At 34.8% G+C, this 25072-nt stretch overlaps 1 protein-coding gene, 1 non-coding gene and 1 pseudogene across 2 annotated transcripts; 2 read left to right on the forward strand and 1 right to left on the reverse strand.

The window, feature by feature from the left end:
* The first annotated feature begins 865 nt into the window (after positions 1–865).
* LOC111471394 (aspartic proteinase PCS1-like) lies at positions 866–2267 on the forward strand. The gene has a single exon (XM_023117116.1). It carries the CDS (start codon positions 907–909, stop codon positions 2167–2169), a length of 1263 nt encoding a protein of 420 aa, XP_022972884.1. The 5' UTR covers positions 866–906; the 3' UTR covers positions 2170–2267.
* An 11895-nt stretch (positions 2268–14162) lies between these two features.
* LOC111471421 lies at positions 14163–23188 on the forward strand (annotated as a pseudogene).
* LOC111471451 lies at positions 18325–18430 on the reverse strand. The gene has a single exon (XR_002715203.1). It is a non-coding gene; the product is annotated as a Plant small nucleolar RNA R71 (small nucleolar RNA).
* Positions 23189–25072: the final 1884 nt, after the last annotated feature.

Consider the following 25072-nt stretch of genomic DNA (forward strand, 5'->3'; position numbering starts at 1 on the left):
GTCGTGGGCGAGGTTGAGGGTGAAGGTGGCCAGCCCTTTTAGGATCTGTGGTGCCAGCAGATTTCAACACGTTAAAGCAAAAAGATGGGTTTCTAGTTTTCTTGCAGATGTGGTGGAAACGATGTCGTTTTGAGAAGCTACATGCATGGGCACCATCCCATTGAGGAATAGAATGAAAGGACAATGGAAGAGACTGCAAGAAAATTAGAAGATGCCATTTTTTATTTTTCTGTTTGTTTTGCTCAATTAATTCATAAGAGGGTTTACATATTTTTACACTCACAATTTTAAGTAAAATGCTATTAAAAGAAATACGAACAAAAATAGACCGAATAATAGGTTAGCTTTTTTCTCCTCTTCTTAAACTAATAATATTTATTTTACAAAAAAAAAAAATATACGTTAGTTGACATGCCACAATACCATATTCAATAAATAACCTAATACGTCGACAAGTCATTTTATTATTGTTAAACAAAGATTTCACTCGTTTATCACTATGAACTTAATTCAATTCATTTAATGTCAAAGTTTTGAACTAAAAAATTACATATTCAAATGCTATCACATATATAGTCAAACTAAAAACAAATCATTTTATTCCGGACTAGATCTCAAATTTGTACCACACATTTGTTCAAACTAAAACTAAAACCTAAAACTAAAACCAATTGATTATATTTTCTTGAAATAGGAGGTTTGAATTGTACATTCCCTTCCATTTTTACTCTCTATATATTCCCAACAACAGCTACATCCAAAAACACGTTGGATATGACCCACTCTCGAAATATATCGATACAACACCAAAGAGAATAGAAAAGAGGTTGTTGCTTTTTTTTATTTGTTTGGGTGTATTTAGACCGTGGGTCATATCCAACGTCAAACCGTCACAAACCCATAATCATGCCTCTCTCTCTCCTACTTCTCTCCCTATTCGGTGTCTTATTCTCCCCATCAAACTCCCTCTCCCTCTCCTTCCCTCTGACCTCCCATTCTGTCTCCTCCCAAGAAGCCTCCCTTTCCCTCTCCTCCAAAACCAAATCCCATGGGAAGCTCCCCTTCCAGTACTCCAACGCCCTTGTGGTGTCTGTTCCCATTGGATCGCCGCCGCAGCAGATGGACATGGTCGTAGACACCGGCAGCCAACTGTCCTGGATTCAATGCCACGGCAAAGTAAGGAGAAAATCAGTGAAGCCCATGATTAATTGGTTTGACCCTTATCTCTCCTCCTCTTTCTCTTTCCTTCCCTGTAACACCACTCTGTGCAGACCCCGAATTCCCGATTTTACCCTTCCCACTTCTTGTGACCCAACTCGCCACTGCCACTACTCCTACTTCTACGCGGATGGGACCCTGGCCGAGGGTAATCTCGTCACTGAAAAATTCACCTTCTCCAGTTCCTTTACTACCCGCTCCCTCCTTCTGGGCTGCGCTACGGCCTCCACCCAAAACAGGGGTATGTTGGGAATGAATACTGGACGCCTCTCCTTCATCTCCCAGGCCAAAATATCCAAGTTTTCCTATTGCGTTCCGGATCGGACCGGGTCGGATCGGACCGGCTTGTTCTACCTTGGAGACAATCCCAACTCCGCTAAATTCAAATACGTCAACATGTTGACTTTCCCCAAAAGTCGACGCTCCCCGAATCTTGACAAGTTGGCCTACACCCTCCCGATGAAGGGGATAAGAATAGGCAACAACAAACTCAACATCTCGCCGGCCGTTTTCAAACCGGACCCATCTGGCGCCGGTCAGACCATGATCGACTCCGGCTCGGATTTGACGTATTTGGTAGATGAGGCCTACAGCAAGGTCAGAGCAGAGATGGTGAGATTAGTGGGGCCCATGATGAAGAAAGGATATGAATACGCCGCCGTCGCCGACATGTGTTTCGACGGCGCAGTGGCGGCCGTGGTGGGTCGGAGGATCGGCGACATGTGGTTCCAGTTTGAGAATGGGGTGGAGATATTGGTCGGGAAAGGGGAAGGGTTATTGACGGAAGTGGAGAAAGGGGTGAAGTGCGTGGGGATCGGACGGTCAGATAGACTTGTGACTGAGAGTAATATAATCGGGAACGTTCATCAGCAGAATATGTGGGTGGAGTACGATCTGAGCAATAAGAGAATTGGGTTTGGTGTTGCTAAGTGTAGTGGATTGAAGGCATGATCATGGACGGTGGAGATTCGTACTATTCTTTTGTGTATCTATTTATATTACCAAATTTTGTTCAAATAAAACAAAATTTGTTGTAATATCAATACTTATTTGATCATTCATTTCTTTTCAAGCAAAGTATATGACTATGAAATAGTTTGTTTTTTTGGGTTTGGCATAGAAAATCTTTATGACTTTTAGGGTTTGGTTTAGTTTTAATTTTGGAAATTGTTTAGCACCTTAGTAAGGTAAAACAACGGTTCATAATCTATAATCAGCATAACAGACACTATAGGGACTTACAGATTGTCCAGCATAACTGAGTGGACTGAGTAAAAATATTTGCTGGGCTGACTTACAGATTGTCCAATGCATAACTGAGTAAAAATGATACTCTAGGGCACTTACAGATTGTCCAATACATAATTGAGTAAAAATATTTGTTGAGCCGACTTACAAATATGGTAAAAATATATATTTTAGCATTTAGGGATGATAACATGGCAGTGAGTCACTATTTGCACCATACCCTAGAAATTTAGTAGAAAAGCAACTTTAGGAGGATTGTGAACCTAGCACCCGAACATACTCGAGCAAGTTACCAATATGGAACAAGCATCAAACAGATCATATCTATAGACCAAATTGATCAATTATCATGATAGTTAAACCTAGAAACGTGTATGGTTTACAGTTTAGCATAGTTTACCGCTTTATAGTTTTTGCTTGCATGTTTGAGAACTCAAATATTCTTAACATGTTTATGAGCTCTCCAACATGCCTAGGTTGATTTTATTCCCATATTGCATTTTAAGCATGATGTATGTTATGATTATTCTTAGATGCATGCTAGAGGAGTTTTGATCCTATTTGACCCTGAGAACTGTGAAAATTTTACCTGAGAACTTAGATTTTGATCCATGTTCTAGCATTTATCCTTGATTCTTGATCTTAGTTCTTATTCGTGTTCTTGGTACTTGTTCTTAACTTTAGAGTGGTACCGAGCAGTTTTCATATCTTAGAGGACTTGTGGGTTGTAATGCTATTTTAGGGCATGGGCGTGTGGTAAACTTAGTATCTTCATTCATGGTCATAAGGTAGTAGTGTTTTTTACTTAAAAATAAAAAACTACCTAAAATTCATTTGAATCATGTCTTTGAGGCTTAAAAATCAAATGCTATCTAAAGCTTATCACGAGGTAGCATTATGACTACTTAAAAATCAAGAGTTTACATGGAGATCATCTTAAGTTAGAGTCATGAATCGAAGGTAAGTTACCTTAGGGGCATTATGGTCATTTATGTCATTACTTGGTTTAGCTTCTCGTCCTTATACCTAACATTAAAGTTTCATAGTCAGCAAAATTTAGTTAGTAAGTTATTTTAAGATTACTTGATTCTCGTGAAAATGCTCGATTTAGGTTTTTAACTCTCACGGTTGTTGACTTAATTCTTCCATAATCCTTTATATTTTTCTTAAGGTTCATAATAAAATTTGAGTGATTCGTATAACTATTTCTTAAGAAAAATCGAGATTGACTACTTACCTCATCGTTGAGGTTTAGTCCTCGATTCTTAAGCTTCCAGTGTTTAAATTACTCCAAATTATTTTGATATATTCATTTTTTAAGTCTAGTTTCTATAAACATAAAAAAAATTTCTTAATGACCAATATTAGTAGGGGTCAAATTTGATAAAAAAAAAAGAAAAAAATTAAAGAGGGTCATGGTTTTGGAGTGACGTGGTTGGTTCACATCATCTTCGCACGGTAAACAACGTCGATACATTTGAAACTCGCTTCTCTCAACTTTGTATGTATGATCAATTTCATTACAAGGAAGAGGTAGGTGGATTAGTTTCATACCTCCATGTAGACCATAGCCTAAGTCCTCTTCCAAAGTTGTCTAAAAATACATTTTCTCAAGGGAGCAAATCTATACATTTTCTTATTGAAACTTGTTGAGGAACTCATCTAGAACGGGTGGAATTGGTTTGAGGAAAAATAGTTAATCAAAGCCCTGAATTTTTAAGAAACTTGAGGTAAAAAACTCATAAACTAAGAGCTTATTTCTTAAGTCTTCTCGAACACATTCAATTTTTAACTCGAAGGATTTGAGAAACCTTGAGTCTTGTTGAACACATTCAATTTTTAGTTCGATTCAATAATTAGAAGATATAAAAGATTTGATATATATGGTCGATTCTGAAATAAATTTACGGGAAATGGCAGGGCCATTTTTGTAGTTAATATTGAACTTTAAGGGTCTCTTGTATTTTTCATTTTTTAATATTTTATTTTGAAAATTTTTAAAAAAAATTTATCCTTGTTTAGAATCTTGAAATTCCTTAAAAATGATACTTTTTGTGGTGGTTTATGCTTTACTTTTTCCTTCCTCGACCTTATCCCAAGGCATTGAGTCCTTACAATTCGTTATTAGAGCATTTAAAATCTCTTCTTTGGGCCCTCAACAATCCTTGGCCTATTGGTTTGCATGGATGTTTGGAGATGAAACTTCTTGACGACAGAAATCTCCTCCATCTTGTCAATTAACGAATAAATGTTGGTGATGATCGTCATATCAAAGTCATCCATTAACTCACCATACTTCATATAAATAGCTTCAAAATCATTCTTCAAGGTCTGTACCTTTGCTTCTTTGACCATTTTCGCACCCATATGTATTGTTTGCAGCGTCTCTCACGCTGCCTATGGTAAGTCCTTCTTTGCCAACATGAGAAGAACATTCTTCGGGACTGCTTGGTAGATGGCAGCAAGAGTCATTCTATCCTTAAGCTCCTTGACGTTGTCACCATACTCGATGACATCTCACACACCTTGTGCCTGTAAATTAACACACATCTTTATCGACCATGATGTTTAGTTACTCTTCGTAGTAAGGGTACTCGAGTGTTACACCTCTCTCCTTTTTTATTCTTTTTATTATCCTTACATATTCTCCAAAGACTTTGTGTGGTGACGATATTTGCTTTATCATCCTAGTTCTAATACCAGATGTTGGTTTTGACCCTCAATTAAGCATAAAGAAACGAAATAAATAACACAATAACTTGAGAAGAATTTTTCTGTGTACCAAAGTACTTCAAGTAAATCATGTATAGATTAAATCATGTACAAGTCAGATTATTGACTCACAAATTCTCGTTAAGGTTATTGACTCACAAGTTCTCGAGGCAAGGATCTTCCTATTGGATATAAATGCTTTTATTTTTAAACGATTGGATATGTATGTTCTTGTTTGGTTTCTTGATGTATGATATATGATGCATTATAATACATGTATTTATAAAATGTTTTGAGACTTTCTTTACTCATCACTTAGTTGTTGCCATATGATGATAGTTTGTAATAAATGTCATGGCCACTTTCGGGCGGTGATAACTAATTGATGGTGATTGCATATTGGTTATTTCTTGGTTACTACAATTATAATGATCTTCTATCATGACTTCGAATCACAAGCCATCAGTAGACTCGAGGGTAAAAAGGAATTTTTGTAAATAAAAAAAATAACACGTGGAATTAATTAAAAACACTAATAACCGAAGTTTTGAATTGAAAAAAAAAAAAAAATGAACATACAAAACATGTTAGCTAGAGTCCTACAAAATAAATGGACACTATTTCAAAATAGCATCTAAATATTACAAATGTTTCTTAAAAGCCATATGTTATACAAGGCCTAGAGTTAGCAAATCTCATGATTTGATTTAGTCTAGCCATGCTCTTAAGTTCATACACCCATCTTACTCCTATTCTAAAGGTGTTAGTCACCATCAAATAATATAAGTTCTTGACCGATAAGAAAAGCCCCAAATTTTCAAACTTTGATTTCCAAGATTTGGCCTCTATAATATATTACTTTCAATAAAAATGGTACACTTAGGTTCCTATGAAAATATAGGCAGATAGAAAATCGAGATAATCGAGATAATCGAAAATTTTGAGAATTTTAATTTTTTTTAAGACAATATAAAAAGATGAACCTAAGAACCACATGTCAATGACTCTTTTACTCTGTAAAGACCTAATAGGACCTAAAACTGGATGAATTATGAATTATATAGCCTAATATTATGAAATATAGCCTAATATTATGAAATATGAATGCATAAAAATTTTAAAGATCGATAATGATATAAATAACAAAATTACCATGGTTACGAAACTTTAATAGCACTTATTTGTGGCATTGTGAATCAATTATGTATGATTTTGTGACAATAAAGCATGATTATGACCCACAAACGACCTTTAGATAGGTCTTTATGAATCCTTTAGATAATTGTATACTTAGGTTGTGTTCCAGACCCTTGCAGCCAAAAACAACGAATCTAACTAATTGTGACTCTTCTCTAGGATTTTAGCCAAGCAAGTAGGATGTTTTTAAAAAATACACTACCAAGGCTCTAAGCTTAAAACGACACTTTGATCACTGCGTACAAATCTATTCAAATGTGTCTTATACCCTAAGTCATCCTAAATCTCCCGATACACGATATATCATGATTTTTTTTTCTCATCACCACTATGAGGTGCTCAACTTGATGGGACGTTAGACTCACTCCATGGACAGACTTTGGATTTCAAATCCTAGCCCAAATTTATTAGGATTTATAATCTAAAGGCCCGTAATTAATTATTAGTTTTTAACAATGAATTTTATTATTTTATTTGTAATTTAATGGTTATCCATGATATGAAAATCCAGGGCTATTACTGTAATCTTGAACCGTACGTGATTGACATACAAGAGGATCGTGTTCAAGTAATAACCTAAAAGGTTTATAGTATATGGATAAAGTTGGGTGTATTATCCTGGTAACACTATTGATACGGCCCACCTTGTAACCATTACAAATGGTTTAATCCAAATCGTTCATATGGAGACATATAAGTGGGGGTATCTTATAGAATGGGTTTGTATAAGACTAGATCAAGAAATACTCTTTATAAATCTGTTAATTGAGAATATTAATATTTCACATGATGATCATATGCAACTCGATCTTAATCCTAAGTGAGTTATGAACTTCTGCCTATGAGAGTTTGTCCTTTAATTTTCATGGGTGAGAATGGCTCTGTTAGTCGATTCAATATATCTACCATTTTGGGGACTTAACCAAATAGAGAGTTGGGAACATAATATCATGTGATGGAATTCACTCATTTCCATATAAAAAAAAGTAGATGAGTTGTTCTCTTAATTATTAATTTTGAGACGTGAACAATGAGGTCTCACCCTCTCATTGTTACAAGAGGGGCTTGATTTATGGTTGGATCATAAATAAATTATTCATTAGAGAATCAATAGTAATTAAGGTGAAAGATGTAATTACAGGAGTAAAACTGACTTTTGACACAACTGTAATTATGAACAACTCGTGAAAGATTAACTTGCTTCTAATAGTTATATCAACAGACATAACTTGTCCACTCTAGGTCTATAGTGGAGTGACCTATATTAATGAATGGAAATTGATTAATTAAAGAATTTAATTAATTAATTTTGTATCATTAAAGTTGATAGGTTCATAAATTTCTCTGGCTCACATATACATATATTAAAAGAAAAATTTTGTATCATAGAAACGCTAAAAGATTCAATTTAATTGAAAGAAAAATTTTAAATATTTTAATTAATATTTAATATATTAGATATATTAAATATAAAAGAGAAATTATATTTAACTTGAAAAGTTGAAATTAATATTTAATGTTTTAGATAGGTTAAATATAAAGGAAGGAAAATATATTAATTTGAAGGTTGAAATTAATATTACATATATTAAAAATATATATATATATATTTACTGTATTTGATACCATTAATATATTTTCATACATTAAATAAAAATATATTTAAAATTGGAATGAAATTTAAATTAATTAAATATATATTAGGATGAGTTATACTATTTCAATAGGATTTGTATAAAATATTATATCCTATGCAAATATATTATTGGACAAATATTCTCAAAGAATCTTTTGTAAATAGGACTAAAAAAATATACGAATTTCTCTTGAAACTCCCTTTCTCTTATCTTTAAAGATTATTTCTAAAAAGGTAGAGTTATTGCTCTCCTATTTATTGCTTTATTTTACTTCATAATAAAAATCAAAATGACTCCAAATGTTTCTGCTACGTGGATGAAGAGTTCATTCCCTTCAAAATCCTCAACATTGGACATTTCTCACGTTCATCTTCCTTACCACTATGTGATAAGTAGGTCTTCCAAAAGAGTGTTTTAGGATTAGGACTAGTGTTATGCATTATGCATGGAGTGTAATTGAATAGCTCAACGAATCCGCTCTCCTTAAACCCATCCTAGGGTGAGGGATCGCCCTAGTGCATAAACCAAGGTTAGGAAAACAAACTAATCAAGGACTCAAAATTCAAGACTTGTGACCTAGAACTTCAAGACCAAGGTCTTTAGAGTAGAACTCATGATCATGTTTTATAGTTAGGTTCAGAGTGTGTTACCTTAGAATATACCATGGGCACAATTTAGAGCTTATAAGTAGGCAGCTTATTATTTTATATTCAATTCATTTTTTACATGCTTTTATGTAATGACGAGTTGTTGGTCGAGAATAAGAGTTGTGTTGCAGTAGAAGCCATATAGAGACTCTAACACTGAGAGTAAGGTTAAAAGTAACTCAGAGGATCCAAAGAAAGGAATTAAGACGTTCAAGCAAGGATAAAAGTCTTAAGCCAGCTATTTCAATATTCGTACAAGGCTTTTGAAAAAGAATGGGCAACCAAAAAGTAAGCTTTAAGTGATAAAAAGGTCATTTTTTTCAATTTTTAAAGAATTTTTCAGATTTTTTAATTCCTTATCTAGACCAAACTATAAAGAATTTTTAGAATTTTTTTTTGAATTTTTTGAAAAAAATAATAATAATATATTTGAAACAAAAAGTTACCATAAGACCTTGAACTTCAAGATATTTATGAAAATGTCACCGATCAAAAATCAAATCTACGACAATGACTAGTGATTAGAAAATTTCTCAAAACTACCGTTTGAATTGTTGTATCTTCACCAAATTTGAGTATGTTTTAGAGGAGACACACCTCATCAAATCCCAGGACTAGAATTCAAATTGGAGGTAAGTTGCAAGCTCATTGAAGAAAATATTACCGATGGAAAATTCAGAAAAATAAATCTCCAAATCACGACGATTCGGAGGTTTGAACGTCGGTTGAAGCTTCTTGTTGGCTTTTTGGCCTTAATCTCATTTTAATTAATTTTAATTAATTAATTGATTGATGTTTTGATAATAACAAACATACTCTTAATTATTAACAATTTTTAGTATTTTGAACGGTTCCCAGTATAAGGTTGGGAATAATGATTTCAACTCCTTTTCAATCACTCAAATCAAAGCTAAAACAAAGGTATTACAGTAGAGACAACATATATACCTGATGTGATGATGTGACAGCTAAATCAAAATAATTGACAAATCGAAATATAAAACTTATAATTTTGGAAGAGTAAGAAATGGTGGAGTTTTTTTTATTATTATATTTATAAATAAAATTATTTATGCATAATATAAATTTAAATCTAACCAGTACTCACCTCCATTTTTATTATTACTCTATTGAAATTTTGGTTACTCACATTTTTTTTATATTATTATAATAATAAATTTTGAATGTGTCACCACTCATCTTCATTTTTATTATTTTTATATTATATTATTATATTTTTTAAAAATATATAAATTAAATTAATTTTTTTTTTATTTACTTTTAATCTCCCCTCTCATTTCTCTTTTAACCCAAACATAACCACTTCCATTATTCTTCAATATTCAATTTTCTAAAGCTTCCATGGTTGCTCCCTTCAAATATTTTTATTGAAGTACGAGGAAATAGTTGTGAGTGCTCAAATTGTAAATCTACTCTTTTAGAGAGTTTGTAGTGTGTTCCTACAAAATTTAAATACTTGTACTGGTTTGATCCTCCGCTGTGGAAGATTGAGTTTGTTCTTAAACTCGTAAAAAGAGCGGTATAGCAGTTGGGCTCTAATTCGTGGAAGGAGTCGAGAAAGTTCTTTATTCAAATTTCCAAGAGAAGTTTGAGGAGTGGAGTAGGTCGAGTTTGACCGAACCACTGTAAAACTAGGGTGTCATATTTTCTAACTCTTTCTTATTTAACATCAAAATTATTATTGTGATTTATTGCATGTTCTAACGGTTTATTGTTCTAATTTGAACTATTTTGTTATATTAATTATCATTTTTCTACCTATCTTTAAAAAGTATCATAGTACGCTTAAATGTTAAAACCCTATTCACCCCTCTCTAGAGTTGCCATATCGATCCAACAATTGATATCAGCGCCGGTTGCTCTTAGATTTTTTATATAAACTTTATTATTCGAGCTTATGACAAACCTATGTGTTAAAAATGGTTTTGAAGGACAATCATCCTTTAGGTCCCCTTATTTTGATGAAAAGCTAGAATGAAAATTTATTTGCAATCGGTTGATATCGATTGTGGTTAAACGTAGAGGTCTTTACATTTCAATAAAAATTGTTGATAATATTGAGGTACCTAAATTAGCAGAGGAATTTGATGAGCATAATATTAAAAAGTGTTCTTTGAATAATAGTGTTATAATTTGTCTTTATTGTACCCTAAGTAATAATAAATTTAATAGAGTATGTTTGTGTTCTTCGACATATGAAATTTGAAAAACAGTTGAAGTAACTCATACCGGAACAAATCAAGTTAAAGAAACCAAAATTAGCATGTTAGTTTATATTATGAACTATTTAAAATTGATGAAAATGAATCCATTGGTGATATGTTTACTAGATTTACTAATATTATAAATGCTTTGAAAAATCTTGTAAAAGTATGTTCTACAAACAAAATGTAAGAAAAATTCTTAGGTCTCTACCTAAAAGTTAGGAGGTAAAAGTTACTGCGATTCAAGAAGCAAACGATCTCATAAAGCTTCCTTTCGATGAACTTGTTAGTTTTCTCATGACACATGAGATTACTATGAACGAGCACATGGAAGAGGAATCAGAAAAGAAGAAAAGTATAGCCCTAAAGTCCATCACATTAGAACTCCGAAGATGAGAAAGTCCTTGATGAAGATGATGTCACCTAGAGTAAGTATAAAAATTTTATTAAAAGGAGGAAACATTTCACCAACCAAAAAGAGTCCAAAGGTGAAAAGAGAAAAACGATGAGATAATATATGATGAATGTAAAAAGCCGGGTCATGTAAGAACGGATTGTTTTCTTCTTGAATCATCTAAGAAATCCAAGAAGAAAGCCATGAAGGCTACTTGTGATGATAGTGATGAAAGTGCAAGTGGAAGTGATGAAGAAGTAGCAATTTTTTGCTTCAAGGCACGTAGTGAGATGAACAAGAAGATGAAGTCATTCTCGAACCTTTTCTAATGATGAATTATTTAAAGCTTTTGAGGAAATGTAACTTTTGAGGAGATGATAGTAATGAAAGCGCAAGTGGAAGTGATGAAAAAGTAAACTTTTTTTGCTTCAAGGCACATAGTGAGATGAACCCGAAGGTAATTCTTGAACCTCTTTCTTATGATGAATTATTTAAAGCTTTTGAAGAGATGTAACTGAGCATGATTGTTGTGAAAAAGATTTAATTAAATTGCTAAAAAAATGAATCAAATAATTGAGAACTTGGTAGAGCTAAAGAGTCTATTATTAATCAAATTAATAATAGGTACACATAAAATACTTGGAAAAGATAAGCCATACGATGATAAAAGAGGATTAGTGATGAATGTTCTATCCAAGTTCTAAAATAATATTTGTTAAAGCATCCTCTATTATATCTAAACCTAACCCAAGTAAATTTGTATCTCTCACCGTCATAAATCTAAATTTGTACCTATATGTTATTATTGTGGTGTTGAAGGTCATATTAGATCTAAGTGTTTTAAATTGAAAAATTCTCAAAATATTCATTCAAAAGAAAATTTTCTCAAAACATAAAATTTAATAATGTTTTAAGAAATAATCAAATTTTTGCATAATGTTAGTTTGTTTTTCGCTTGGTAAGTTTGGACATAAAAATTATTCTGGTTACTTATTCAAATACAAACCTGAAATGGATTCCTAAATTTGTGAAAACTAACTTTTTTTAGGACCCAAACAAGTATGGTAAGTCAATTTTGAATGTATTTGTTTTTAGGTTTGTTTGAAAGCCTCCAATAAAAATGAGTGGTACTTGGATAGTGGTTGCTCAAGACACATGACGGGAAATCAATCCAAGTTTATGAATCCTTACAAGGAGGATGGTGGCTTAGTAACCTTTGGTGATAACAAGAAGGGTATATGGGCAAAGATACTATGTAAGGTCTCTTGTACTCTCATCAAAAATATATTAGTTGATGGTTTAAAGCATGATTTACTAGCATTAGTCAATTATGTGATAAAAGTTTTAAAGTTGTGTTTGATAAGACTAATTGCATAATTGAAGTGATAGAAAAGTTGTATTTGTCGGAAATAGGGATGATAACGTGTATACTATTGATTTAAATGATTGTCTTACCAATGACAAGTGTCTTTTCAATTTTACATGATAATTCTTATATTAGGACAGGCTAATATGCATTTGATTTCAAATATTTTAAAAAAATCATTAGTCAGTTCTTTTTAAATTTAAATTTGAAAAATATAAAATTTATGGTGCTTAGTTTAAGTCAAATGTGATTGATAGACCTTTACACAAACTAAATTAGAGGGGAAATTATTATGTTGTTGGGATAGTTATGATTTTGTTTTGATGATGAACAATATTTTGAAAAGATTTGTGGTTGAAGAAGATTTATTTATTATTTTTATTTTTATATCAAATCACGATCTTAAGCCAAATTCTTTGTTTTGGCCTAATATTTTACTTTCTATTAAAATTTTATGTTTATCTTCCCTTAACTCGGGCTATAAATATAGTCATTCTTCCCATAATGAAGTATTGATTTTTCTTCATTTTCCAAATTTATCGAGCCTCTCTTTCAACCACAGCTACTAAAGATGACTACTAAAGATATTTTTGTTCAACTAGCAATACCAAAATTTGTTTTTCACTACGACCATTGGAGCATGTTAATGGAGAACTTTTTTCGCTCTAGAGAATATTGGCAAGGAGTTGAGTATGAGATTTCTGATGTAGCAGAGGATGATTACTCAAATGAATTTAGGAGGTAGTAGATCAAAAATTGAAAGACTTAAGAACTAAGAACTACTTTTTCCATGTCATCGATCACTCAATTCTAGAGACTATTTTGGATAAAGAAACTTTGAAAGAAATTTGGGATTCAATGAAGAAAAAATTCCAAGGAAATACAAAGGTGAAACGATCACAATTACAGGCTCTATGCAAGGACTTTGAGACCCTTCATACGAAGGAAGGTGAGACTATTTCTGATTTCTTTCCTTGTACTCTCACCATTGCTCATAAAATATGTTTTCATGGTGAAAACATGAGTGATGTTAGCATTATTGAGAAAATCGTGTGCTCTATGACTTCAAAGTTTGATTACGTGGCTTGCTCTATTGAAGAATCCAACGATTTGGACATCATGACTATTGATGAATTGCAAAAATGGTCTGTGTCCATGAACAACGTATGCGAAGACATAATGTGGAAGAGCAGGCATTGAAGATCATTCTTGACAGCAGTACAGGGAGAACAAATTGTGGAGGTATTTGAAGTTGAAGATCATTCTTAACAGCAGTACAGGGAGAACAAATTATGGGGGTAGCACAATTTGAGGTAGAGAACGAGGACATGGGAGACCATGTTTTAACAAAACTCTTGTTGAGTGTATTTATTGTCATGACCTTGGTCATTTTCAGTATGAATGTCCGAGAAAGAGTAAAAAAACTCTTGTCGAGTGTTTTTATTGTCATGATCTGGCACAACCAAAGTCTTGGTTATGTGAAGGGGGGAGAATGAAGAGATTCGGATAAATCAGGTTATGGTGGAAATATCTGGCGATGGAGATGGATTTTCGCCGGAGGTTAGTAACGGACGGGTGGTGGATTCCTAGGCTACGTCGACACTGATTCCGGCACCGAATCCAACGCTGTTGTCGATCTCGAGATCTTTAAGGCAGGGGAAAAGCTTGTCGTAGTGGTGGACGTCGGTCAGGCCGGGTATGGATGCCGACTGACTTTTTGAACTTGTTTCATGGTTCGGATCCGGTGAAGGTGGAGCTCAATTGCCTTGAGAATGAAGTAAGAGATAAGGGATAGAGAGCTCGGGGAAGCTCAGGCGAAGATCAAGGCTTTGAAGTTGTCTGAGCGGCTTAAAGAAAAGTTGAAGAGCCGACTGAAGAACTATCGAAGGCCCAGGAGAAATTAAAGTTGACAAAATCGCTTCTTGAAAGCAAGAATCTTGAAATAAAGAAAATCAATGATTGGAAGAAGGCTTCAATGGCAGCTCAATTTGCCGCTCATGCTACTCTAAAAGATGATGACATGCCTCCAATCGAAGACATTCTTGCACTTTTGGAGGTTGAGCTCAAGCTTGCACGACAGGAGATTGCAAAGCTACAAGATGACAACAAAGCACTGGATCGTCTAACCAAATCAAAGGAAGCGGATTTGGTTAATGTTGAGAGGATTGTTCAAAGTACCCTGGCCAAGGCCTCTATGGTGGATGATTTATAGAACACAAATCAAGAGTTAATGAAACAGATAGAGATTTGCCAGGAAGAAAACAAAATCTTGGACAAGATGCACCAACAGAATGTAATGATTCGAGTTTCTCGAATAAAATAAAATAAATAATTAAATGTTCTCCTAAAATCTATCTAGAAATTGTGGGATTTCCAGCAAGACATTTATTGCCTAATAGAAACATTCCTATTTCTCTAAGTTTTCCTTATTCTAAAAACAGCTAATAGAAACATTCTTATTTCTCCAAGTTTTCCTTATTCTAAAAACCCTATAGTACTTAATTAGTCGACCCCTCCCCTCAAAAGAAAACATACGGATTTTGAAGAGGGAATCGTGAGTACACAAGGCTTCGAGTTTTCAGTGAGGATTTTCGGGTAGAAGCGGAGTAACGTCGAGGGCGTTGCACAACGAGGAGTGGCAGGCGAAATGATAGCACGGATGAGCGTAAGCGTCAAAGTCTTGTCGTAATCGAAAGGGGAAAATCGCGTCTAGGGTTTTTGGTGTCTTTTGGGTAAGGAAGAAGAGGGTTTGGATTGGGGCGGTTTCGGCTTCTGTGTACCCGTGGGCTCGCACCACCCAAATTAGGTGTCAGTCGCAGCTCCTCTCGGCTTGGTTTGGCGTGTACGTTGACTTGATTGTGTTGGAAGTTTATTTTGATAAATAGCATGAGATTTAACTAGGGTATATTATGAAAGGTTCCTAAGTTTTTATGTGGTTATTATAGGACGTATTTAACCGTTGAAATTAGCGTGCTATGAGTGACTTCGGCCAAGGCCATCGAGGTATGTGATCTTACTGTTGGAGTTAACTTACTATGTGTAGTATGATGGTGCGTGCCCTGTGGCCCTTGCATACACCATATTTTATGTGATATGACTATATGATGTATGGATTATGTGACTGTTTACGCTATAGAAAGTTATGGATTATGTTGATTGTTGACTGTTGATTGTTTACGTTATGAAAAGTTATGGATTATGTTGATTGTTGACTATTGATTGTTTACACTATGAAAAGTTATGGATTATGTTGATTGTTGACTGTTGACTGTTTACGCTATGAAAAGTTATGGATGATGTTGACTGTTGACCGTTTATGCTGTGAAAAGATTGTTAATCTGCTAGTGTTATATGTCGTGATAATGTTGATCGATGTCATGGATACACATAGTGTTATTGAATCATGTCATAAAATGCTTATGGAACTCAAATGTATTTCCATGTTATGTAATATGTCATGCAATGTAAGTTATGTGGTATGTCATGTAATGTAAGAAACGTATATGTGAAGTTAGCAATGCTTATGTAATGTCATGTTAAGTATGTTAAGGGACCTCATGCATATATGTATGTCACTTGCATCGGGGTTTGATAACTCTTTAAAAGTGAGTCATATCAAGTCTTTTTGTATTTAATATGGCACTTGTATTCACCATTTTCTCATTATTTACCCCATTTATTCTACTTAATGAGTATGAAATCGTTTATTGCAGTTCAACATTAAAAAAAATATGATTTTGCATAAATCGATCGTAATTGTACATTTTATTGAGTTATGTGGTAACATTTCAGACATTTACGAGGGAGTAGCAAATTTGGAAATAAATGGGGAATGACATGGAAATTTTAAATCCACATCAGCAGTCCAAGTGGGTCATTGATTACCTAATGAGTAACATCCTATGTGGATAATTTATTCCTTTTCAGCTGTAAAGGCCCAATGAGAAAGTGGACAACTTATTCCTTTTCACCCCTAAAAGGGAACTCATGCTCAATATAAAATGAAAAGGAAGACCAAGAGGAGGGAGCCACACTTTGGGGAGAAAAATCGAATTACACCGCAACAATCTCTGCTTGCTGTAGTGAACTTCTGTGAAACCAGAGAAGAAAAAAACCCTAATCCAGCCGCTCTTGACCGCAGAAGGAAAAGGAGACCAACAAGGATTGATTAGGGCAAAGAGGTGGACGTGAGAGCTCAACAGAAGGGAAATTCCATTGACGAACGGCAACAAACCGGGATAACTCTCTATTTCCTTATCCTCTTTCCTTATTCCATCAATTTTACATGATGAAGATGCGGATTCCTCGGTTTAATTTAGTTTGTATGGAGAGCTAAACTTAATAGGGGAGGCGAGAGAGTTTTATATAGTTTAAGTATGTTGACGGTATGATTTTAGTTTATTAAAGAGTTGTTAATGATTTACATGTATGTTTAATTAGCTACTTTACATACATAGTTGTTCTCTTATTCGGGAGAAGAGAGGGAGCAATGAAATCCTCTTTAATACTCTAGTTACATAGCAAGGAGGCTTGAAGGGTAATAGAAGAGTTAGGAATAATTATTCTCCTAGAGCCTTGTTAATAGAAATTACAAAGATTATGGAAATAATCACTATTCATGACCCTCGGAAGTGAGCTTGGGAATCTATTAAAAGAATCTAAAATCTACCACAAAACTCAATAACTTATCTATTTAATCTCTCTCAGCCGAACCTTCCTCATTATAATTGATTTTCTCATCATTTTCTGTTTTTAGACAGCAGCTGCACTCTGTTTTAGTTTTGTTTAAGTAGTTAAAATCACCCACACCCATTTGAATGTTACAAAAAAAACTCACTTAATTTACAACAATCAAATTAACCAAAAAGATAGGTTCCCTGCGGAATCGAACTTTACTTATTACTTGCTACTTGTGAGTGTATACTTGCACTTATTCTTGTGAATTTTACATCATTTTATTATATACATCCACAAGCGATCAATTTTTTGGCGCCGTTGCCGGGGAACCTAATTTGGTTATTTTACTTGTAGATTTTCGTGAGTTGGAGCCAAAAAGAAACCATAGTAAGCTGAATTTTCTACTGTTGAATTTACTACTGCAGAATTGAGCTTACTGCTACAAAATTCTGTGCATAAACCCACCTACAAGTTTGAAATTTATTTTTGATCCCGAAATAGAGAGAACGAAAGTTGAGGGAGAAAAAGAAAATGGCAGAACAGAATATACAACAAATGGCCCAACTGAATCGGGAGTTTGAAAATCCAATGATGATGGCCAATCAAGAGAGAATTACTGCTAATGTCATTCATTTAGCATATGATAGAGAAAGAGCAATTCGAGCATATGCACACCCAACTATGGAAGAGCTAAATCCGTGCATTATTAGACCCGAAATGCAAGCAACCACGTTTGAGCTAAAGCCCGTGATGTTTCAAATGTTGCAAACCATTAGGCAATTTCATGGACTATCGTCGGAAGATCCCCACCTACATCTAAAGTCATTTTTGGGAGTTAGTGACTCATTTCGATTTCGAGTGGATAAAGACATGATTAGATTGAACTTATTCCCTTATGGTGCTAAATCATGGTTGAATACCTTAGCACCGAGAACAATTGATTCTTGGAATAGTCTAGCAGAGAAATTTTTTATCAAGTACTTTCCACCCACTAGAAACGCACGGTTTAGAAATGAGATTGTTGCTTTTCAACCGTTTGAAGATGAGACATTAAGCGAAGCTTGGGAAAGATTTAAGGAGATGCTTAGAAAGTATCCTAACCATGGATTACCTCATTGTATACAAATGGAGACTTTCTAAAATAGATTAAATATTGCTACTAAACAAGTAGTTGATGCTTCCGTCAATGGAGCTATTTTGTCAAAGACATACAATGAAGCATATGAGATTTTAGAGAGAATAGCATCTAACAATTATCAATGGGCTAATGTGAGAAGTAATCCAGGAAAGAAGACCCGAGGAGTACTTTAAGTTGATGTTTTGTCTTCTATCAACACTCAACTAGCTTCTTCGGTAACTAAATATTACAAAATCTAGCATTTGGACAAGGCTCAATGATCAAAGCACCAGCCTATACAGCTGCTGTGATGACCCAGACAGCAACCGAATCTTGTGTATATTGTGTAGAGGAACACACTTTTGATCAATGTCCAAGCAATCCGGCCTCAATTTTTTATGTGGGGAATCAAGCTAGTCAAGGCAACTCAGAAAATAATCCCTCCTCAAATACTTATAATATGGAGTGGAGAAACCGTCCAAACTTCTCATGGAAGGGACAAGGCTCATACAACCAACAAATGCCACCTAAAGCAAATTACCCTCCGGATTTTGGATTACAAATCAATTGACATTTGGTTCTCAACAAGCCACCACCCAAGGGGAAGGAACTAGCCAAGCTCAACACATACTCGGAATATCACTTGAGAGCCTAATAAAGGAATATATGGCTAAAAATGATGTTGTGATACAAAGTCAACAAGCATCATTAAGAAATTTGGAAGTTCAAGTAGGTCAATTAGCAAATGAGTTACGAAATAAACCTCTTAGTAAGCTACCAGCAGACACCAAAATGCCAAAAAGAGAGGGAATGGAGCAATGTCAAACAATAGAGTTGAGAAGTGGGAAAGATATACCCAGCAGAGGAGAAAAAATTAAAGAACACGGTGTTAGTCGCTCTCAAGAAACTGCTGATACACAACAGAGAAAGGAGGAAGCTGTTGTACAGAAAAAAAACATAGCAGAAATTATGCAGAAATTGTGAAGCCTCCTAAAACGCAAACATCAATCAGCAGTGGACAAGAAAGCAGAATATACACACCAACACCTCCTTTTTCACAAAGAATAAAAAGAAAGAAGGAAGAAGCCCACTTTGAGAAGTTCATGGACATATTTAAGGAAATTCACATAAATATACCATTAGTTGAAGCTTCGAAGCAAATGCCAAATTATGTGAAATTCTTAAAGGATGTGCTCACAATAGAAGAAAGTTTGAAGAATTCAAGGGGGTACCATTGAATGAAGAGTGTAGTGCAATATTGAAAAACAAGATCCCACTAAAGGTGAAAGACCCCAGTTCATTCACAATTCCAATATCAATAGAAGAAAAGAAACTAGGTCGAGCATTATGTGATTTGGGATCAAGCATTAATCTAATGCCGCTGTCTATTTACAAAAAGTTGGGTATTGGTGAAGCTAGACCAATTACAGTCACTCTTCAACAGTCACTCTTCAACCAGCAGATCGATCTTTCACTCATCCAGAAGGAAAAATCGAAGATATCCTAATTCATCATTATAATTGATTTTCTCATCATTTTCTGTTTTCCGACAACAGTGACACTCTGATTTAGTTTGTTTAAGTAGAATTACCCACACCCATTTGAATGTTACAAAAAACTCACTTAATTTCCAGCAATAAAATTAACCAAAAAGATAGGTTCCCTGTGGAATCGATAATTTACTCTACTTGTGATAGTGTATACTTGCACTTATTCTTGTGAATTTTACATCATTTTATTATGTGCATCCACAAGCGATCGATAATATGCCATGTAATGTAAGTTATGTGATATGTCATGTAATGTAAGAAACGTATATGTGAAGTTGGCAATGCTTATGTAATGCCATGTTAGGTATGTTAAGGGACCTCATGCATATGTATGTCATTTGCATCGAGATTCTTCCCCTTTATGTTACGAAAGAATGAAATACTATATTTATGTTCGTCATGATATCATGGGGACCCTTTTCTGTTTTGTGGTGTCTGACAACGTGTAATACGTTGCGCCCGACCAAGCCAGGCCCAGGGGGTACGTATACGAGCCCGCATGGTGGGTCCATGTGCGCGTACATGGGTCATGTGTGAAGGAGTACCACGCATCCAACCCTACTCGGAATAGAAAAGTGACCAAGGCCATGTAAAGTTTACGAAAAGTTAGGCCCCGCTCATATGTTGTATGTATTTGCATTTCAAACCTCAACAGTGTGATGACTTACTGAGTATTTCATAAAATACTCCAGCCACGTGCTACCTGTTGGGTTTTATGTCCTAAAACTCATAGTTTGTAAATAAAAATATATTTTATTTTCAATAAAGTTATTATTGATGCTTATTTAGTAAATATTGTTATTGAATAAAGTGAATTTTACGATCATTAATCTAAATCCAATAAACTAAGAATACTCTGGCTATAATATGATTACTTGAACTATATGTAGAGACATAAGAGTGGATCAAGTTCAAGTATATAATAAAAATGATCTATAGTATAGGGATAAGGCTGAGTACCTTATCTTGGGGACACTATGGATGCGGCCCACTTTTGTATATGATATAAACAATGTGATCACTAAATTGTACATGTGAAGACATGTGAGTGGGGGCGCCCTATGCAATAATATCGTTTACTGTTGAGACTGATTTTTTACTATTAAGATCAGACCATGAAGAAAATCACTCACTTTATAATACTGTTTACTGTTGAGATTGATTTTTTCACTCGATGACCTAAGTAACTCGACCTTAATTCTAAGCTAACTATGAACTTCTGTTTATTCAGAATTATCCTTAGATTTGCATGGGTGAGAGTGACCCGAGTTTGCCGACGGGTGAATAGCTGGGGACATAGAGTGCAAGATAGAATTCACTCCTACCCACTCTTAGGGAAAGTAGAGAGGTTGTTCCCTTAAGTACTGACTCCAGGTCTTGAACAAGGGGCCCCACCCTCTCATTGGCCCGAGAGAGATTCGGTTTGGTGGTTGGACCACAAATCAATTGTTCATTAGAGGATCAATGGGACCTAAGGAACAAGAAGTAACTTTAGAGGTAAAACGGTAAATTGACCTAGCTCTATTTACGAACAACCTATGAAGGATCAACTTACTAATCATGGTTATATCAAATGGACAGAAATATATCTATAATGAGGGGAGTGCAACTACTAGCCTATAGTGGAGTGTCATAGTAGTTAACGAATGTTGGTTAACAAGGTTAATGAGTTTAACCGGTTAATCTTGGATCGTTGGAGCCCATGATCTATAGGTCCATTAGGTCCCTCTGCTAGCTCATATCGAACTAAACCATAGAATAGTGTAACGAGTGAGTTCGAAGTGTTTGAATTCACATTAAGGAATATGCACTAAATATATATAATATATTTAACCGCATCTTTGTTTTATTTACGAATTAAACAAAAACAGAGAATTGAAGATATTTAAATAAGATTTAAATATTTTAATCAAATATGTGTCGGAATTGATTGAGATTGGCATTTGAATTAATATTAAATATTAATTAAATAGTTTTATTAATTATTTAATATTACTTTAATTTGAAATTAATGGTTGAATTAATATTACATTAATATTAAATATTAAATGTTGACTACAGTGGAAAAATCCATGTTTGAGTGAGTGGAATTTTGAACGGTCAAAATTTGGTTTAACCAAACTTGCATGCTTGCCAAATAAACCTTCCAAATTTGAGTGGAATTTTGAGTGTCCAAAATTTGGTTAACTCAAACTTGCTGACACATAATCCCAAACATTTGAGTAGAATTTTGAGTGTCAAAATTTGGTGATCTCAAATTTGCATCAACATGCAAATATGACTATAAATAGAGTGATCAAGGTACATGAAACTCCTCCCTTTCAAAAAGAAAAATTCTCACAAACTCTCTCTTCATATATACTAAATCCTTTCTAAGTTTAGTCACTCATCGAATTTCACAATCTCGTTCTAAGGCTGTAGAATAGTGGAGAAGATACTAGTGGTGGTTCGAAACCAGTTCATGAAGAAAAAGGAATTTGAACTACAAAAGGCCGGAGAATAGTAGAGAAGACACTAGTGGTGGTTCGAAACCGATTCGTGAGGAAAAAGGAATTTGAACTACAAAAGGTTAGTACTCAAACACCTTAAGTTTTAATCATTATGAATATGCTAGTTATTATAATGTTCTAAGAGTGCCTAAGATCCAAATTGCTCTGCATGTGTTATATTAACACCATCACTGCCTACATTTTTCAGGTAAAGGCAAAGCGCCAATGTACGGTTGACGGTGGAGCTGAGGACACCATGAAAGTGAACGAGGGGCATTTATAGTAGTTTATGTTTTTTTTTTTACTGCTTTATGAACATAATTTTATTTAGATTTATTTTGAATTTCATTAATAAAAGTTTTATTGGGAGATATGTTTGTTTTGAATTTCTCAACCTTTATGAAAACTTTATTGTGTTTTATAAGATTATTTATGATTAGCTTTCGCGTAAAGAAAATTATATATGCATGGAAGTTGAAAATTAGGTTAAGAAAATTAGGGGTGTTAGAGGTTGAAAAATTAACCCAAACTGTGAGGGAGCTGGAGGAGGCTGTCCTTGCTGCGTGGTGTGGCCGGTGGGATGCTGTGGGAGATTATCAGCGCAAAATTCAAGAGATGAATGAGGAAAGGAAAACACTGGACAGGGAGTTGGCTCGTGTAAAGGTGTCAGCTAACAGAGTGGCTGTAGTAGAAGCAAATGAAAAGATCTAGAAGTTACTCATTGAGAAACTTTTCCTTCAGCACCCAACAAGTCCCCATTTGAAATTTCCAGTATTGAAGATGAACCAAGGAAAGGATATGATTCCAACAATGGCTTCTCCTTGTCGGACTGCAAAGAAAGCATTGTATCGTCTCCTGCCATTGATCCAATTACGCCACCACAGTTCGCTACAGCTCTGCCGCCACAAGCACAGTCGTAGTTCGCAGTAGAATTCGTTCCAGAGAAGTCATTGCCTGAAAAAGGCATGCTCTTGGAAGCAGTGATGAAAGCAGGCGCTCTACTTCAGACTCTACTTGTCGCCGAACCTCTTCCTGAGTGGAGGCACCCACCCCCGCCACTTTAATCCTTCGAGATCCCACCAATGATAGTCCCTTCTGCACCCGTGACTCTCTAGTGATGAGGGCTAATGAGTTTTTTTTTTTTTCCTTAGATTATCGGGAGGACTACCTTTCTTTTCTAGAGTGGTATTGATGACTATGTTGTTATCCTTCACCAACTCTAACCATCTTCATTGTCTCACGGTCACTTTTTTCTGGTTGAAGAAATATTTTAAGCTCTTGTGATCGGAAAAAATATGAATCTTTTCTCCATACATGTAATGTCGACAAATTTTAAGTGCAAACACCGCTGCGAACAACTTTAAATTATGCATAGGGTAGTTTTTCTCATAGTCCTTCAATTGAAGAGACACATACGCGACAACCTTACTGTGTTGCATCAACACGCATCCTAGTCCCTTCTTAGAGGTGTCACTGTATATCACATCACATATCCCTCTAAGCTCTCTGGCCCTGTGAGTACTAGAGTCGACAATGACCTTTGTTTTAGGTCTTGAAAACTTGTCTCACATGCATCGCTCTATACAAACGGAATACTCTTCTTTGTCAACTGTGTGAGCGGTGAGGCTATTCTAGCAAAATCTTGCATAAATTGCTAGTAGTATCATTATCAACCCTAGAAAGCTGCGAACCTCAATAAATGAGGTCGAACAATACTACTTAGTGATCGCTTCAATCTTTGTGGAGTCCACTAGAATTCCATCCTTCCATACCACGTGTCTTAAAAATAAATGAGACTTGTCGTAGCCAAAATTCTCACTAACAAAATTTGGTGTACGACTTATTATCTCTCAAAATTGTTAGGTCTTTCGAAGGTGTAGTTGATGTTCTTGATCCGTCTTTGAGTACACCAGGATGTTGTCTATAAAAACGATGAAAAAGATGTCAAAATACTCCTTGAATACTCGATTCATTTACTCCATGAATACTATCGGGGTGTTAGTGAGACCAAACGACATCACCACAAACTCATAATGGTCGAACCTTGTTCTAAATGTTGTCTTCAGTACATTCCCCACCTTAATCATAATCCGGTGATAACCTGATCAAAGATCTATCTTGGAGGACATTATCGCTTCTCTGGGTTGATCAAACAAATCATCGATACGAGGGAGTGGATACTTGTTCTTTATAGTCATCTTATTTAATTCTCTATAGCCGATTCCTAGATGCATCGAGTCATCCTTCTTTTTAATAAATAGCATCGGCACACCCTAGGAGATACGTTAGGACCGATGAAGCCTTTGTCTAGTAGATCTTATAATTGCGCCTTCATTTCTTTTGGTTCTGCAGACTCCATACGGGAAGGGGCTTTAGAAATAGGTCCAGTACCTGGCTCAAGTTCTATACTAAAATCTACCGCTCGAGAAGGAGGTATCCCTGGTAAATCCTTCAAGAAGATATACGAAACTCATTCACTATTGGTATCACATCCAAGGTCTTCTCTTTCCCTTTTGTATCTACAAACACTTGTTAATACAGCCCAACCTCCTTGTTGGATCAGCTTCTTGGCCCTAATTATTGAGACTACTTTGG

The sequence above is a fragment of the Cucurbita maxima genome, unplaced genomic scaffold, assembly GCF_002738345.1.
Source record: "Cucurbita maxima cultivar Rimu unplaced genomic scaffold, Cmax_1.0 Cma_Scf00052, whole genome shotgun sequence".
Taxonomy (NCBI): Eukaryota; Viridiplantae; Streptophyta; class Magnoliopsida; order Cucurbitales; family Cucurbitaceae; genus Cucurbita; species Cucurbita maxima.